Source organism: Podarcis pityusensis (assembly GCF_964106645.2).
Source record: "Podarcis pityusensis genome assembly, chromosome: 4".
NCBI lineage: Eukaryota > Metazoa > Chordata > Lepidosauria > Squamata > Lacertidae > Podarcis > Podarcis pityusensis.
In genome coordinates this window covers 7,025,488-7,043,185 of record NC_138027.1, presented here as the reverse complement: position 1 = coordinate 7,043,185, position 17,698 = coordinate 7,025,488, and the positions used below count along the sequence as shown (strand labels likewise).

At 44.9% G+C, this 17,698-nt stretch overlaps 2 protein-coding genes across 3 annotated transcripts; one reads left to right on the top strand and one right to left on the bottom strand.

Moving 5' to 3' along the window:
• Positions 1-622: 622 nt before the first annotated feature.
• COA4 (cytochrome c oxidase assembly factor 4 homolog) lies at positions 623-3,261 on the bottom strand. 2 transcript variants are annotated; one of them, XM_081002518.1, is made up of 2 exons: positions 3,089-3,261; positions 623-1,130 (listed from the first exon to the last, which is right to left on the bottom strand). In XM_081002518.1, the coding sequence occupies exon 2, from the start codon at positions 1,118-1,120 to the stop codon at positions 857-859; it is 264 nt and encodes an 87-aa protein (XP_080858644.1). In that variant the 5' UTR covers positions 1,121-1,130; positions 3,089-3,261; the 3' UTR covers positions 623-856. The 2 variants fall into 2 exon arrangements, with proteins under 2 accessions (XP_080858644.1, XP_080858643.1); XM_081002517.1 differs by having other exon boundaries at positions 3,094-3,259.
• Positions 3,262-3,349: 88 nt separating this feature from the next.
• Positions 3,350-17,561, top strand: PAAF1 (proteasomal ATPase associated factor 1). Its single transcript, XM_081002269.1, has 12 exons — positions 3,350-3,506; positions 5,186-5,226; positions 5,788-5,891; positions 6,523-6,612; positions 7,863-7,961; positions 9,051-9,201; positions 10,414-10,608; positions 12,052-12,143; positions 12,796-12,911; positions 13,295-13,377; positions 13,954-14,036; positions 16,897-17,561. Exons 1-12 carry the CDS (start codon positions 3,460-3,462, stop codon positions 16,972-16,974), a joined length of 1,179 nt encoding a protein of 392 aa, XP_080858395.1. The 5' UTR covers positions 3,350-3,459; the 3' UTR covers positions 16,975-17,561.
• Positions 17,562-17,698: the final 137 nt, after the last annotated feature.

Here is a 17,698-nt window from a genome sequence, read left to right as displayed (position 1 = left end):
CCAACCAGTTTAGTGTGTGTGTGTGTGTGTGTGTGTGTGTGTGTGTGTGTGTGTATTAAGGTGTTATCAAGACCTGAGCTGTAATGTGCCCCCTGAGCTGGGCTGCCGCGCTCACGTCTGGTGGGGGACCTGTCCCATCCTGTCGTAAAGAAATATTCAGCTTCTGGCGGTGTTAGAAACTAGGATATAAAAGCAATTCCCCACATGGCTCCTGGAACCTGGGTTGCGGGTGCCAAAGCAAATTGTCCAGTAGTGTAGCCTCAAAGACAACATCTGGATTTTGAAATCAACGCAAATAAGAGCTCTCTAGCAGATTTCGTCCCCATTCTGTGAATTGGTCTTAAAAGCAGTTCCGTGTGCATATACAACACCAGTCTGACCTGCCCTAAACAATTTCCCCCCCCCCACCTAATCCGGTTGAACGATAATCTAGATAATCACATCCAGTGTGGGATAGGTGCAGGATTCATGAATGCCAACTAAGCAGTCTGGTCCAGGACCACAGTTAAGTTTGTATGCATTAAGGGACAGAAAATAATTGAGAGTGATAAGGATGTGCTTATCTCTACAATAACATCATCTTTAGAAAACCCTAAACCACAAAGAAAATGAAGACGACATATAAATTCCACCTTTTATTTTTTGGCAAGAAAGTAAGTATTGCTTGTTCTGTTAAAAAACCAGAAGAATTTAGCCAGGGGATTACTGCAAGAGCAATGCATGCAGTTGCTTGCCATCTCTTTGAACCACCTCCCACAGCAACCGTTTCCCAGGGCTCAACCTCTGCGCTGCACTGCCATTATTTAAATACTTCCGCCAAGCAAGGGAACTGCCCTTTGTGCAAAGCTGGCTCTTGTCAGCTTGTGGTTTGATGCTGTTTCTGTCTTCTGAGCAGCTCGGCCATCCTCTGCTTCTCATGTTCCATCATGCAATCCTTGAAACTCTTCACCTGCTCCTGGCACTTGCGCCAGTCCTGGTGTTCAGCCATGCACTCCTGCACCGCATAGTGGAAAGAGGCGCAGCCGGTGCGGGAGATCATTTTGTCAAAGGGATCGTCCTCTTCCTCCTCCGCTTTGGGCTTCCGGTTCCAGTTGTGACCCGAGGGGTTGGCGCTTGACATCCTGGTGGGTCTGGAGGGAGGATGAGAGAGAAGGAAATGGGCATTAAAAAAAAGCAGAGAAGGGAAAGAAATCACCCGGCTGTCATTACAGTTGCTTGAACAGTAATAATAATAATAATAATAATAATAATAATAATAATAATAATTTTTTATTTATACCCCGCCCTCCCCAGCCAAGGCCGGGCTCAGAGCGGCTTACAAGCAATAATAAAAACAAGTTGAATGATTACAACTTAAAAACAAAATTAAAATACAACATTAAAATATTGAAACATTAAAATATTAAAATGTAGCCTCCTCGCAGGAGGAGAAGGAAAAGAAAAAAGAAAGAGAGGGAGGGAATCAAACTGGCTCCAAGCCAAAGGCCAGGTGGAACAACTCTGTCTTACAGGCCCTGCGGAAAGAAATCAGATCCTGCAGGGCCCTGGTCTCATGAGGCAGAGCGTTCCACCAGGACTTTACCTACTAAAGACTTGGAGCTGGATAAAGGCATTTTATAAAAGCAGTACAATGTCTCTTAGCCTCTTAAACATAAAATAGTGCAAGAGTTTTATTCACATTTGTGAAAGTAATCAGGGAAGGGCCATATGATTAGTAGATTAAGATTAAGATTGCAGTCCTAACCCCATTTACCTGGGAATATGCCCCATTGAATTCAATAGGACTGAGTAAACATGGAACGTGGAACGCCCTCCCACCAGATGTCAAAGAGAACAACTACTACCAGACTTTTAGAAGACATCAGAAGGCAGCCCTGTTTAGGGAAGCTTTTAATGTTTAATAGACAATTGTATTTTAATGTTCTGTTGGAAGCCGCCCAGAGTGGCTGGGCAAACCCAGCCAGATGGGCGGGGTATAAATAAATTATTATTATTATTATTATTAGCAATGTGCTGTGTGTTTCGTTACCTGAACTGCAGCCCTACTTTCTCTTTGTCAGCTCTTATTATTGTTTATTGAGTTTATATACTGTCCTGTACCCAGAGGTCTCAGGGCGGTTCCCAGAAATGATAACATATATAATAATCAGAATAAAAACAGCTACCCAATAACACCCCCCCCCGAAAAGAACCACGTTTTAAAAGGATGTCAAACAGTTCAACCAAAGCTCTTAGGTAAAGGAACCCCTGACCGTTAGGTCCAGTCGTGGCCGACTCTGGGGTTGCGGCGCTCATCTCGCTTTACTAGCCGAGGGAGCCGGCGTACAGCTTCCGGGTCATGTGGCCAGCATGACTAAGCCGCTTCCGGCGAACCAGAGCAGCGCACGGAAAGCTCTTAGGCGGTAGTTATTGTTAGATGTTTTTGGCCTACAACTCCCATGATCCCCAGCTAGCAGGACCAGTGGTCAGGAATGATGGGAATTGCAGTCTCAAAACATCTGGAGGGCCGAGGTTGAGGAAGCCTGCCCTATACCCATAGATCTCAGGGCAGCTCACAACATAAAATTACAATATAAAAACCACAAAATACAAATAAAAATAAGAACAGAAACAAACCAATCATCTGCCCAGCAACAACACATTTAAAAGGGCATCGGATGTGGTTATTTTGCCTTATGAATGGAGGGAATGAGAAAGAAGATGGGAGCACAGTGCATAGCTGTCAACGTTTCCCTTTCTTTAAGGGAAATTCCCTTATTCCAAATAGGATTCCTCGCAAGGAAAGGGGAAAGTTGACAGCTATGGCACAGTGTATTTTGCATGTGCAATATACTGAATTTGCCACACTTTGCATTCAAAGGCCCTAGAGTTTCTCCCCCACTTTCCTGACAATTCTCCTGGATTACTAAAGTCAAAAGTAGTAACTGAAGCTTTTCCGGCAAGTTGATGTGAAGAAACTTCACTTGCGGATCCTTAGGCTGACTCCGCTTTCCACATCATCCGGAGAACTTGTCTTATTTATAAACAGCCTTCCTGCAGGAGGAGGTGGCGGACCCTCTCCTCTGATACTCCTGGACGGCTATATAACCTTACTCGGGAGGAGTCTTTGGCGAGGTGCTCTGCGGAGAAAGGCCAAGCACGCGCGAGCTACGCGGAAATGACGACGCCTCTGCTGCGGTCTCCCATCCGAAAGCTGTCCGGGGCTGAGCCTGCTTAGCTTCCCGCGCGCGCCGGGCGCCCCGCCCACCGAGCTACGCGGGCAAAAAGAGAAGAGACCGCTCGACGCCCACGCCCGGCGGCGGCCTTGCCACGCCCGCCCGCCCGCCCGCCCGGCTCCCCTCGGCCTTGGGCTCCCCTGAGGCCTCCTCGCGGGCCAAGCTGCTTCCCTGGTGGGCGGCGCCCGGGCCTTCCGGGGGGAGGGCAGCGGGATGCGCTTTCCGGGGAGGGGCCCCGGGCAAGATGGCGGCGGTGGTGCGGATCCAGAGCGACTGGGACCAGGTGCTGAGGTGGGCGAGAGGGCCGCCTCCTCCTCACGGCCACGGTGGCGGCACCCCCGTTTTCAGTGCCCCCCTCAACCTCTGCTCCCCCATAACCCCTCGACCCCATTTTCAGTGCCCCCTCAAACTTACCTCGTCCTCTTCCCCCTCATTTCAGTCCCTCCTCAAACTTGCCTCTTCTCCCTTCCTCGCCCCCAATTTTCCGTGCCCCCCATAAACTTGGCTTTTTTCCTCCCTTGCCCCTCCATTTTCAATGCTCCCTCAAACTATCTCTCTCTTCTTCCCCCTTGACCCCCATTTCAGGGCCCCCCTCAAACTTGGCTTTCCCCTCCCTCCAATTTCAACGCCCCCTCAAACATTTCTCTCTTGTTCCCTCTTGACAACCCCCATTACAATTCCCCCCTCAAACTTGGCTTTTTTCCTCCCTTGCCCCTCCATTTTCAGTGCTCCCTCAAACTATCTCTCTCTTCTTCCCCCTTGACCCCCATTTCAGTGCCATCCTCAATTTATTAACTTGTCTCTTCTCCCCCCTCCTTACCCCTCCATTTTCAGTGCTCCCTGAAACTGTCTCTCTCTTCTTCCCCCTTGACACCCATTTCAGTGCCTCCTCAAACTTGTCTCTTCTCCCCCCTTGTCCCTCATTTTCAGTGACCCCCTCAAACTTGCCTTTTCCCTCCCCCCATTTTCAATGCCCCCTCAAACATGTCTCTCTTCTTCCCCCTTGATCCCCATTTCAGTGCCCCCCTCAAACTTGTCTCTTCCCCGCCTCCTTGTCCCCCATTTTCAGTGCCCCCTCAGATACATCTCTTATCCCCCCCCCTTGAACTTTCACTTGTTTTTCAGCCCCCTTCACATCACCTGCTGCTGCTGGTCCTTTCAGCAGTCATTCTCCCCACCTCAAAGTAGGGCAGACCATTCATGGGGCTCCAGGAGTTGAGTTTCCATCTTGGGCTCACCTTTTTGAGTCAAGCACAAAGGAATCTGCCTGCCTGCCTTCGCCATCCTTTTCCCCCCACCCCTCGAGGTTTTGTTTTTTCCTTCCAGAAGGGTTACCTGCTTTGACTTGAAAGGTTTTGCCCATTTTCTTTCACTGCCCTCTCCTTGGGTATGGTGCCAAGGTCCTCCCATAGTCTGCCCTCCACCATCTGTCATTTGCAATCTCCCTTCTCCCACCCCACATCAAATTTTGGTTTTTTTTTTGTCCCTTAAATGCTCTCCAGTTCCCCCAAATACTTCAGCCTGCACTAATAATGATAAAGAAGTGGTCCCTCCAACCCCTTTAGCCTTGAATGATCTCAATAGCTGCTCCTTTCCAAACCTTCATCTACTTCAGTTTCATTAATGTATAACCCCAAAATTTTGCAAATGGATGCCAATGTTTTGTGCTCATTTTGGTCTTGTGCTTCCCCACAAACTGAGTAATTGACACAGGAAACAGGTTGCAAGTTAACACCCCCAAATCCAACGTCCTCTGATCCCCTCCAAACTGATGCCAAGTGAGCATCTGATCCTTCATGCTAGGGATAGCCAACATGGTACCTTCTGATGTCGTTGGATCACAACTTCCCTCAGCCCTAGCTAGCAAAGTCAGTGGTACAGGATGATGGGAGAGGTAGCCTAGCAACATTTGGAGGGCACCACGTTGGCTGTCCCTGCTTTATGCTAACTGGAGTTTCTCATCTTTGCAGGAAGAATGAGGAGCAGGCTTGGCTAAGCTGCAGCAGCCCAGGTGAACAAGAAGAGTCCTCTGTCCCTTTTGGGTGATAATGTACAGTTCCATTCTCTTTGTGTCCAACCAGCTCTCTCTCCACACTTTAGCTTAAGCACCAAGCTCTGAAATTCTGCCAATATTCAGAGTTAGAGAGGCTTGGCTTTTCCACCAGCTAATGCCATTTGTGAAGCAGAAATAACAAATTTATTTTTTAAACAAGCCAAAATCAGTTTTAGATGAAAGTACTACGGACAAAAAACTTCAGAATTATAAGCCATTGGTACTTGGTGAACAAGTGTGTTAAGACTATAACAAACCTCGTTTTCTGATTTTCTCTTATTTGATTACTGTTTATTTATGTTAGTTTGCGACAAGTGGGAGTCGAATAATAAACCTGACAGAGAACTGTTTGTGAATCATTAACTAAAAGTGGATCACATTTGTCTCTAGCTAGAGGAACTCATGTTGAAGGTCTCCATTAAAAATAAAACCTAAATAGATAAGGATGGCTTTATAAAGTACTGTCTAAAGTATGTAACACCTTTTAAGTCTTTCGTTTGTGTTTTTTGCATGCTGTAGGAAAACCTACTTTGTATGGTAAGCTGACTTGTCAGGGGGTGAGCTCAGATGGAATTCCTGAAGTTGTAGCCTCTGAAGGATTTGTTGTCAGTGAAATAACTAAGGTACGGTCACTTCCGTCTATGGGGTTGAAGGGCAAACTTGTGGCTCGTAGCAAGAACTAAGATAACTCTATGGTTTTCTATGTCAGATTTATAATCTGAACTTGATCTGGATTAAATTGAGGTGGGGGGATACGGGATGTTATTTTGACAAGGATGGTGTCCTGTGCAGATTACACAAAACATACATCCATGAGCAGCACTGAATTCACAAGAAACTGCTATGTGGAAGTGCCCTCTGTCATAACTGCATTTTTTTATTTGTTGGATTTATATTGTGCCTTCTGACTGTCACAGCCCCAATTCAGATTACTGTATTATATTTTAAGGGTTTGGGCTTCTACTGGAGGAATAAAATGCTCTCTGATGGCCTTAGAGCAACTTAGAGCTCATTTTCTTAAACATTAATATTTTTCCCCTTGGGGCTCACAGTATAAGGCAACGCTCAAAATTACTCGTTACTGCAATGATTTATTTCATATCTATGATATTTAATAGAAACATCCAAAGCAATTGTGGCTACCTGCTTTATTGTCTGGAGTTTCCACCATATTAGTTATTGGGTTTTGTGATGATGGGTCATAATCAGCTGCCAGTAAATGTTATCTTCTCCTTTCTGGTCTACCTACTCCAGAAAAGTCTGCTTGTTTCCTGCCCTCGTGAAAATGCCTCCACCAAATTTCTGGCGCCCTACACAACCTTCTGTAGAATCCATCAAAAAAGCGTAAGTATTTTTACAAAGTGGTTTTTCATAAGATGACTTTAAATGATGATGCAGCTTCAGTTAATTAAATGAGTTGCAGTGTTCTTTGATAACTTGTCAGTGCTGGGCGTATGTGCTGTGGAAGCATGCCACAGAAAACAGCTGTACACCACACTACATACACACACTAGTTACAGATGGTACAAGAAGTCTTCTCTCTCTCAGCCCAGAGAGGATTCTTTGCTTCAAAGTCTTTGCTGTGTTAAATTCCACAGCCAAGCTCCAAGTTCAGTTTCTTTGAAGTCCTGCAACTCTTCACAAAGTCTTCAGGCTTTCCCACAGTTCCAATTCCTCTTCTTCAGACTGTTTCACAATTTCTCACACCAATTATCTATCCGACCACACCAAATGCTAAACTCCCAAGTACAAACTTGTCTATATACTACACAGGTAGGTATGTTCTTCTGTCAGATGAGTGACAGCAGAAATTCAAAGTCATCTAGGGAAAGAGGTGGTCAAGGCTGGGGAGGACATGTCAAGTGCCAGGGGGGCAGGGGGACTGAGATTTTGTGGCATCATTTGCTCCTAAAGGAGCGTCTCCACCCCCATCGTTCAGCCCGGACACTGAGGTCCAGCTCTGAGGGCCTTCTGGTGGTTCCCTCACTGTGAGAAGTGAGGTTACAGGGAACCAGGCAGAGGGCCTTCTCAGTAGTGGCGCCCTCCCTGTGGAATGCCCTCCCACCAGATGTCAAAGAGAACAACAACTACCAGACTTTTAGAAGACTTCTAAAGGCAGCCATGTTTAGGGCAGTTTTTAATGTTTGATGCTGTATTGTGTTTTTAATATTTTGTTGGGAGCTGCCCAGAGTGGCTGGGAAAACCCAACCAGATAATAAGTTATTATTAATTTATTAATATTATTATTCCCTATAAGCCCATGTAAGTTCAAAATGGTTTTTGCCTGCTATTTTATGCACAGTTGTATATCATCTGTATTAGAGGTACTCAAAAACCTGGCAACCATTTTTGATTGTTTAACTATTTGATTTGATCTTTTATATGTCTCCTTGAATAGCCTGTGTTTTACAAATTGGCAGTTTAATTATATGGAATAGAGATTTCTCAATAAACTCATTAGCCTATACATCGTAATACATTAGTAATACATGGACTGAACTGTATAACATGCCAGTGCCCATGCCAGTGCCCATCAATATTTCACTTTTCTAGGTTGTGGTCATTTATTCATTTTCTCTTCCTCTCCATCTTAGATTACTTGCCTTGACATTTCTAGTGGCGGAGGACTTGGAGTATCAGCCAGTGCTGATGGAGCTATGAAAATTTGGCAGGCTGCTAATGGAGAAATAAGAGTAAGACCAGTATTGAGGTTGAAATTTGCCTTTAAGAAACCTGCAGTCTAAATCCTTGAATGCTGAACTAATCCCTGCCCCCCTCAAACTGCTGTTCAAACTCCAGAGTTTTAATAGTCGTTTGAGATCATTGGGAGAGAGAGAGACAGAGAGAGAAACAACACGATAAATCTTAAGTGCATGTGCATACCTGCGAGTGCACCTGTGGATCGTGGCAAGGAAGTTGTTTCTGATATTTAACCTAACCCTCCTTTCCTGTAATGTATTATTGCTGCATGTTCTGTCTTCTCAGTGGGTAGAGAAATCTATTTCCCCCCTACTTCTTTCCATAAAGGAATTGGGATCTGGTCTCCTTACCATGTTGAGGATCATCTGACTTCCATGTCACAACACTCTGACAGGATAAAAATCAGTTCAGGAAGTCAACTATTATCTTACTTCTGATCCACCCCCTTCCGCCTGACTGCTTTCTGTATAATGAGTTTACTAACAGTGGCCCAACTCTCACTGTGATGCTAACCCTATGTCTGGACTACAGTTTCAGGTAGCAGGTAGAGTCTCACAAAGAGAAATATATTGGGGGAAAGGCTAGACTATGAAACTTCTTTCTGACATGCTAGTCGATGTAGGTTTTTGTTTTGTTTTTTTTAAATCAAGATCCCACCTGCCGTCTTAAGTTGATGCAAGTTTAGCATCTTAGTGAGAAACATAGCTGTCAACTTTTCCCTTTTCTTGTGAGGAATCCTATTCGGAATAAGGGAATTTCCCTTAAAAAAATGGGAAACGTTGACAGCTATGGTGAGAAATAGGTCTGCTGTGACCTGGAAATCTCAGGCATATGTGTACCTTGTTTGGGCAGCTGGCCTAGATTTAATTACCCTTGATTATGGTTTTAGGATACTTCCAGAACCTCAGTGTTATAATCTCTGCAAAGAAACAAAATAGATGATGACAATCTAGGATTCAGTGATGTCATGGAGGCCGTGTAGCCAGCCAGTGTGCTTGGCAAATAAGATGGCTGTTGCTAAGTAACAAGGCAGAGGATGAGATGAGGCTTTTAACTAGCCTTCAATTCTTTTGTCTTCCCAGAGATGTCTGGAAGGCCACGTCTACGATGTGAATTGCTGCAGATTTTTCCCGTCAGGCATTGTGGTCCTGAGTGGGGGGATGGATGCCCGGCTAAAGATCTGGTCTGCGGAAGATGCCAAATGCGTGGTAACATTTCAGGGTCACAGAGCAGGTACAGGAAATTGGCAACTGAAATAAATGCAGTTGTAATAGCAGCTGAAGTTGAGTTAAGCTCCAGGCTGGAGAAAAAGGTGTTTCTCTTTTGTGGCTGGGCTGATAAGGTGTTCTGAGCACCTCTACAGCTCACCACCTAAACGAACTTGGAGGACAAGGGCAGTTATACCTGATAGCTGCGGCATTCCAAAGCTCAGTGCAACTATAAAGATGGCTCCCACTCTACTCTCCAGTTCCAGACTTTGAGGGGAGGAAGTCAGCATGGGATGGTCCTTCCCCTCGCGCATATGCACAGTGTGAGGTCAGGGATAAAAGCACTGGCAGGACCCTGGTGAATACAAGCTAGCTGTCAGCCAAAAACTCCTGATCATCTGTCCTGAAAAGCTCAAAGTTACAGATTGCCAAAATTATTCAAATTCATCTTACGTATACAGTTATCAGAGCCAGCTGTCTCTTGCTGGAGAGATTTACCACAGCAGAATTGAGCAGATACAAGAATTTGTAGGATTGGATTTCTTTTGTTTTATACGTAAATGTATCAGCAGCTGTGGACAGCTGCGTCTATTAGAATTAATGGTGTTATTGGAAAAGAGTGAATGCTCTTCCTTGCTCGTTTCACAAAGGCACTTTGTTGGCCACTGTAGGAATAGGATGCTGGACTAGTTGGGCCATTGGCCTGATCCAGCAGGCCTCCTCTTACGATCTTATGTTCACTTGTAATCATTTGCTCTTGACCTATTATAGCTAAGTGCTAACACAGTATGGAATTTTGCAATTGCACAACAACAACAACAACAACAAAATACATTTGAGGCCCCAGATATCTGAGATTAGACTGGATTTTCATCTAAACTAGGCTCACATCCACACCATACATTGAAAGCACATGGCTTCCACCTAAGTATCTTGAGAACTGTACCTTACCCCTCACAGAGCTACAATTCCCAGCACCCTTAACAAACTGCAGTTCCCAGGATTCTTTGGGGGAAGCCACATGTTTGAAATGTATAGTGTGGTTGTCACCTAGATGAGCTGGCAAATCTTCAACCTTCTCTTTGGTTCTCTGAGGCCGTCTTAGCTGCTGATTCCTTTCTTTTTCCTTGTGGTGTGCTTTGGTCAGGATTATGGCGGGGGATGGTGGAATTGTGTCAGAGAGCGTGGATAGACTTCTTTTCGCTTTCCCACGAGCGTTTCCTTTGCCGTCCTGCAGGAATTCTGGACACAGCCATTGTGGATCGGGGAAGAAACGTGGTCTCAAGCTCTCGGGATGGCACTGCCCGCCTCTGGGACTGCGGGACATCGTCCTGCCTGGGTGTTGTCGCAGATTGTGGCTCTCCAGTCAATGGTGTCGCTTTGGGTGAGGCCGACAACACCTTAAACTTGGGCTCTCCCGAAAAAATACCCAGTAAGTTAACAACATTAAGCAAGTGTTCTCTTCTTTTTTTTAAAAAAAAAAAAAAAGCAGAGGCACGTTTTTATGGTCATAAAGTCATGCCAAAAAGTTGCACACCTGAAAATAACTCCAGGTTTTATTTTGGCTGTAATTCATTGCTGGGAGAGCGGAGGATGTTTTGTATTGGCTGATTAGGCAGGGCCAGACCAGCAAGGGAGGAGCTATAGCCATGTGCCACTGACCTTTGAGCACAGGAGAACCCAGGTTCGGTTCATGGGTGCTTAGTCCTGCATTGGCCATGTTTACAATTTTGGGCTCAGTCAGACTTTCCCAACCTGGTGCTCTCTCTCCAGCTGCTTTGGACTACAGTTCCGACCAGCCCCAGCCAGCACGGCCATGCGAGCTGCGGCTTAAGGAAGTTGGTAGTTCAATAACATCTAGAGCAGGCACGTCCAACTCACAAGAGACTGCAATCTACTCCCAGTATAAAAATTATGGAAGTGATCTTCCATGAAGGGGTGGGGGGATGGGATGCCAAAGTTGTTGACCTTTTAGGGAGGGAGCAATCCAAAGTTGTTGATTTTTTTTAGGAGAGGAAAATTGCTCACCTAAAAAAGTGATGCAGTGCTGACAGATACTTTAATTTTCTAACCCATTTGACGCGTCGGACTAACACAGTGGCAGAGCAGGGGGGCGGAGAATTCCCTTGCATTGCTTTTCACTTCCGCCAATAGAGAGGGATCGACCTCTCGATCGCGGTTGACCGATTAGACATCCCGGATCTAGAGGGCTCCAGATCTGGGGGAAAGGTGGTAGACCAGCCCTCTAGCTCAGTATAACGGAGTTTCATATGACAAGTGTAATAATTAAAATGTATTAAAGATAAGGCAGAAAGGTAACATTGATGCTGACCTGTTAACTTTTTATGGAGAGGTTTGTGGTCCAACTTTGTTTAAAAATAAAGCCTTTATATTCAATCAAACAAAGTTTGAAAAAGCATACTGAGAGCAAGGACAACCGTACGCACACCTATGTATGCACTCACTCATTCCTTCTCACTCCCTACCCTTCAAAAAAATATGTTGTCAATCTTTGACCATAGCATCTGGGCATAAACACACTGCGCTTAGTGAGCAGAACTGAAGGGACAAATTCAACTCACTAGGTTTGGTCATTCACGTGTCTGTCTGTTCCAAATACATGAAAAGCAGAGTGTTGCTTCGGGAACATTTCTCCTAGTTTGGCTCACTTCCGGCAATGTGGAGCAGGGATTAGGGAGGTTCTGAATCTGGGATGGCAGGGAAGTAAAATAGGCGAGGGTCCCTATATAAAAATCAACCATGTAAGACGCAAACATGGCTGCTCCCATCACCCCTAGTTTGGCCATGATTCTGGCCTTTAACAAATGACAAGGTGAGCAGCTGCTAACCCTAACCATGTTTCTTTCCAACACAGGTGAGCGTGAAATCGGAACAGAAGGGAAACTCCTGCTGTTGGCTCGAGAGGACAAAAAGCTGCAAGGGGTGGGGTTGCATAGCAGGCAGCCGGTAAGATATCACCATGACCATGTTTAATGTTGCCTTTTCTGCTGTTATCTGTTTTGAGCCTATCGGCCGACACACAATGCAACAACCCAGCCAGCAAAGCTGACGGGGAAGATTCGGAATCGCTGTGATGATTTGTTCCAAAAGGACTGGGGCAAATTTATACTCTATATGAAAGAAAATTGCAAACAGTTGAATACGTTTGTAGGTTTAAGTTGAAATGTTTGGTAATGGGAAATTAAGGAGCTGATTTACTTATAAGTAGGTGATTGTTAAAAGTTCGATTCAAGGTAAAAAAGTGAATTTAGGATTGTGGAGAAATTGGTAATGAGATATGGAAGTCTGCTAGAGGGAAGGAAGGAGGTCGATGCTTTATTTAAGCAATGTCTTAAGTCATGAATTATTATTTTTTGATATTGAAATGTAATAAAATATGAAAAACTTAATAAAAATTATATTTTAAAAAAATGCAACAACCCAGCCAGATCTACCTCTGGTCAGGCCAGTTAGGAACATGCTTTTTTCAACAGAAATTTCAACTGCCGTTTTTCCTAGCTGCGCTCTCTCTCTCTCTCTCTCTCTCTCTTTCTTTCTCTCTCTTTTGGAGTAGCATTGCAACATCCTTTTCATTCCCTCTTGCTTGTTTCCTCCTCAGGTTTTTCTGTTTGTTGGCTCGGATGCATTTAATTGCTGCACGTTCCTCTCCAACATCTACCTCCTTGGTGGCACGCAAGATGGAAATATATACCAGCTGGATGTGCGAAACACCAAGTGAGTAGAATTGAAGGGCAGCTGTTAATGTGGCCTCAGGAGCATTGTTGCTGCTTCCCATGTTGCTCCAGTTATGCATGTCACTGGGGAAGGGCTGTAAGCTCAGTGGCAGAGCCTCTACCGAAAGCCCTGGGTTCAATTCTCAGTGGCATCTCCAGGTAAGAGTAGGAGAGACTCCCTGCTTGAAACCCTGGAAAGCCCCTGCCAGTCAGTGTAAGCAATATAGAGCCAGGTGGACCCGTGATCTGGCTCTGATTCAAGGCAGCTTCTTATGCTCCCTATACAACATGGCCCAGTTTATTTGTCTCTTTAAGAAGAATTCTGGCAAACTTGTTATAACATGAGCGACTCTTTGTGATAAAGGTTCCTGCTCCTCTCTCTAGGGCTCCAGTTCGTGTTGTCCACAGATCAGGAGCACCAGTTCTTTCTCTGCTCCCTTTTAGAGATGGATTTATTGCCAGCCAAGGTAGCGTTCCTCTTTTCTTTCACCTACTGAGTTAGCATCTGCCTTGTCTTGGGAGACAATGGAGGAGGGTGCTTTGGGGAGGGGGGATGAAGTCAAATTGTTGGAACCATTAACAGACACTCCTGAATTTCTCGCACCGTGAATTCTCAGCTGTTAAGAATAAGTCACTACAGTCAAACCTCTGTTCCTGAACAGCTCCATTTGGAACGTTTTGGCTCCCGAACACTGAAAACCCAGAAGTTTTCAAACGTTTTTTGGAAGCCAAATGGCTTCCAGAGAGCTTTCTTCTTTTTTTTACATTGACTTTGCCAACCGCCCTTCGATCCTCGGTTGTCGAACGTTTCGGAACTGTCTTCCGGAATGGATTACATTCGACAACCGAGGTTTGAGTGTATTCTCCATGGATAAAAAGCCTTACAGCACTGCACTTGAGGATCCAGCAGGTTTCTCACATTTGATTTCTCAGTATCTTGCTCCGGCGAGTGGGCATCATGATGACACTGGTATGTAGAATGTGAAGGCTTGCTACGTAAACTGCAGTTTCTTGTCTTTCACGTGTTCTGCATCTCTTTCCAGGTGATGGAACCTGCTTTATTATGCAACAAGATCTGGACCACGTGGCTGAGCTCACTGGGCCAGACTGTGACCCCGTATACAAGGTACCGTACAAGGGGAAATGCCCGTCTTGGTCTTGGTCTCGGCAAAGGGAGTTTCTGCCTAGAGAAATCACGGAAATCGCTGCTGAACTCCAGGGAAAAAGGGAAATAGGAAAACTCGGGGAATAAAATTATGATAAAATATTTAACTATCTATTATTTTATCATACACGCTCATTCATAGAATCTCAGAATCATAGAATTCGTACCGTTGGGAGAGACCTGAGAGCCATCTAGTCCAAACCCCTGCAATGCAGAATTCTCAGATCATACATGACAGATGGCCAAGCCTTATGAGGAATGGTTGAAGGTGCTGAGTATGTTTAGCCTGGAAAAGAGGAGACTGAGAGGAGATAGGAGAGCCATTTTCAAATATCTCAAGGGCTGTCATGTGGAAGATGGAGCAAGCTTGTTTTCTCCTGCTCTGGGGGGTAGGACTCGAACCCACGGCTTCAAGTTAAAAGAAAGAAGATTCCGACTAAACATATGGAAAAACTTCCTGACAGTAAGAGCTGTTTGACAGCCTAACAGTCACTTTCACCTTCCTCGAAGGTTTTAATGCAGAGTTTCAATGCCTGTCTGCCGGGGATTCTTCAGCTGAGATTCCTGCATTGCAGGGGGTTGGACTAGATGACCGTTGGGGTCCCTTCCAACTGTACGATTCTATGATTCTGTGACCTTCTAGCTTCTGCCAAAAAACTTCCAGTGAAGGAGAATCCACAAGCTCTCATGGGAGTCTGTTCCGCTGTTAAACAGCTCTTACCGTTAGAAAGTTATCACACACTATTCTTAGTAACTATTTGAATAATCCTGTAAGGTAGGCCGATGTTATTAGGCCCATATTGTAGAGCACTTCTGAGATGGTAATGTTCCCGACGCCCTAAGTTCAGGAGAGACTCCCGCTTTACCTTCTGACACAAAACACCACTAAATTAGAGTTGTATAAGTTTGCCTCTTACACAGCAGTAAGGCAGCAATCGAGGGAATATAACTTAGTTAAGGGGAGGCGCCAGTTATGGAATCTTCCCCCAGAAAGGGATGCACCTAATCAAAGAATGTGATTGTAACAGAAAGCTACTGTCCATTGTGGTCATATAACACCAGTCCTGAGAGATCTGCATTGGCTCCCAATACGTTTCCAAGCACAGTTCAAAGGGTGCTGACCTTGAAAGCCCTAAATGGCCTCGGTCCAGTAAACCTGAAGGAGCGTCTCCACCCCCATCGTTCTGCCCAGACACGGAGGTCCAGCTCCGAGGGTCTTCTGGCAGTTCCCTCCCTGCGAGATGTGAGGTTACAGGGAACCAGGCAGTGGGCCTTCTTGGTAGTGGCGCCTGCCCTGTGGAACGCCCTCCCACCAGATGTCAAGGCAATAAGCAACTATCTTACTTTTAAAAATATATTTAAAAAAATAAATAAAATGTCCAGTAGCACCTTAGAGACCAACTGAGTTTGTTCTTGGTATGAACTTTCGTGTTCTAAGGTGCTCTAAAATGCTACTGGACAATTTATTTATTTATCTGATATATTTCTACTACGTCAGACCAACACAACTGCCTACCTGAATCCTACTTTTAAAAGACATGTGAAGGCAGCCCTGTCTAGAGATGTTTTTAATGTTTAATGCTATGTTGTGTTTTTAAAATTCGGTTGGTAGCCGTCCAGAGTGGCTGGGGAAATATAATAATAATAATAAAAATAATAATAATAATAATAGAAATATGTGTGGCCAGTTCAGAGGAATTACTGTAATTTAACGTAAGTGTTGTTAAGTGTCCTTTGATAGCATGTATTCTATTCCAAGTACACAAAGAGATCTTTGCCACCGGTAGGAACTCATACCTGTTCTTTCTGAACAGTGCAGAAATATGGCACTGCACCCTCCATTTTCCAGTATCATTTCACGACTGTTTCTTAACACCCTGTAGCTGACCATTTTTTTCCTTAACACCAGGGGAATTTTCTCTCCCCACCCTCCGTTATTCCCTCCCTTATGGTAAGATGGGGTTCTTCTCCTTCTTTTCATTCAATATACCACCCTTTATCAAAAGATCCCAGGGCAGTGCACAATTAAAAACGCTTTACAGAATATCAATGATAAAAATATAATAAAAAGCATGCTGACGGACAGCCTAATAACTGGAAAATAAGGCAGCCGTCCCTGCCTTATTCTTTCTAAAGCATTGATTGAATGTTGACAGCATAAAGGGCACAATCTAACACACTTTTTTTAGCAGTCATATTCACCTGGGACTGGAATACAGTGGTGCCCCGCAAGACGAATGCCTCGCAAGACGGAAAACTCGCTAGACGAAAGAGTTTTCCGTTTTGGAGGTGCTTCGCAAAACGAATCTGCTATGGGCTTGCTTCGCAAGACGAAAATGTCTTGTGAGTTCCTGCGGTTTTTTTTTCCTTTTCCCCCTCTTTTTCTAAGTCGCTAAGCCGCTTATCTGCTTATCCGATAAGCTGATAAGCTGCTAAAAAGCCGCTAAAAGCCGCTAAAAGCCGCTAATCCTCTAATCCGTCAATGGGCTTGCTTCGCAAGACGAAAAAACCGCTAGACGAAGAGACTCCCAGAACGGATTCTTTTCGTCTTGCGAGGCACCACTGTAATAAAAAAGGAAATGGTTTTAGGTGAGCGTAAAAGACCGAGAAAGCAATTAAACCTCCTTAACGCAATACACATTAGAGCAGGTAAGATGAAACTTCCCAGTCCCTTGCATTGTAAAGCAAAAAGCCCTATAACATACATGAAAAATATATATACAGATCATAGCATGGGAAGGTTAAGGAATGAACTAATCCAGCTTCTTACTTGATTGTAATAATACCACCTCTGAAACCTCTTTTGTTACCATCTTTTTAGGTGGCCACATGGGAAAAACAGGTGTACACGTGTTGCAGAGACGGAATAGTGAGGAGATACCAGCTTTCAGACCTCTGACTTTACGAAAGCCATGAACACTGCGCTATGAATGCTGCGCGCACTTCAGGGATTACTTAAAACACGTATTTGAAACAAGTCATATATCCGTGTCCCCCGTTTCCAGGACTTTGTACGGTAGCGTGAATGGAGCACGCAGGTGTGAGATGTAGGGACCACGTTGAGACAGCACCCAAGGCGAAGCTGTAGGTAACCTTCCTGCCGAGCGATGTGAACACGGCAACTCTGAAAGTTTAACTCCGTTTCCCTGCACCGAACAGCACGGAAAGTTTGTTGGGTCGATTGTGCCCTTTTTGTGTTTGCAAAAGTGTTTTTGATATCCACTGTGTGGCTGGTGGTTGTTCCTAAGTGAGGGGAAAGGAGCTGATGTGAGCGAGGAAAAGGGAGGCCAGCAGATGTCAGTAGAAAGGGGTGTGTTGCTCAGGCTCGCCTGCTTCTTGTCTTGAGCTGCAAACTGCAGCAACCTTTTGTTTCCGTCTCATGCCCTCCTTCCAGAATTACTCCTCTGTGGCAATTCTCACTGCCCACCAGCAAGCAGGCTGCTAGTTGTAAGTTTCCATCTTCAAATAAAGCTGCTTTGATCTCAAGCTGTTTGCCCAATTAAGTTGATTCTCTCGGGAGCAGCCCTCATTGATTTTCTTTTTAATCCTCTTCTCTTACCGCTCTTCGCTTGCCATTCATCTTTGATTCCCAACAAATAATTGTGGAGAGTTATTTTTTGTCA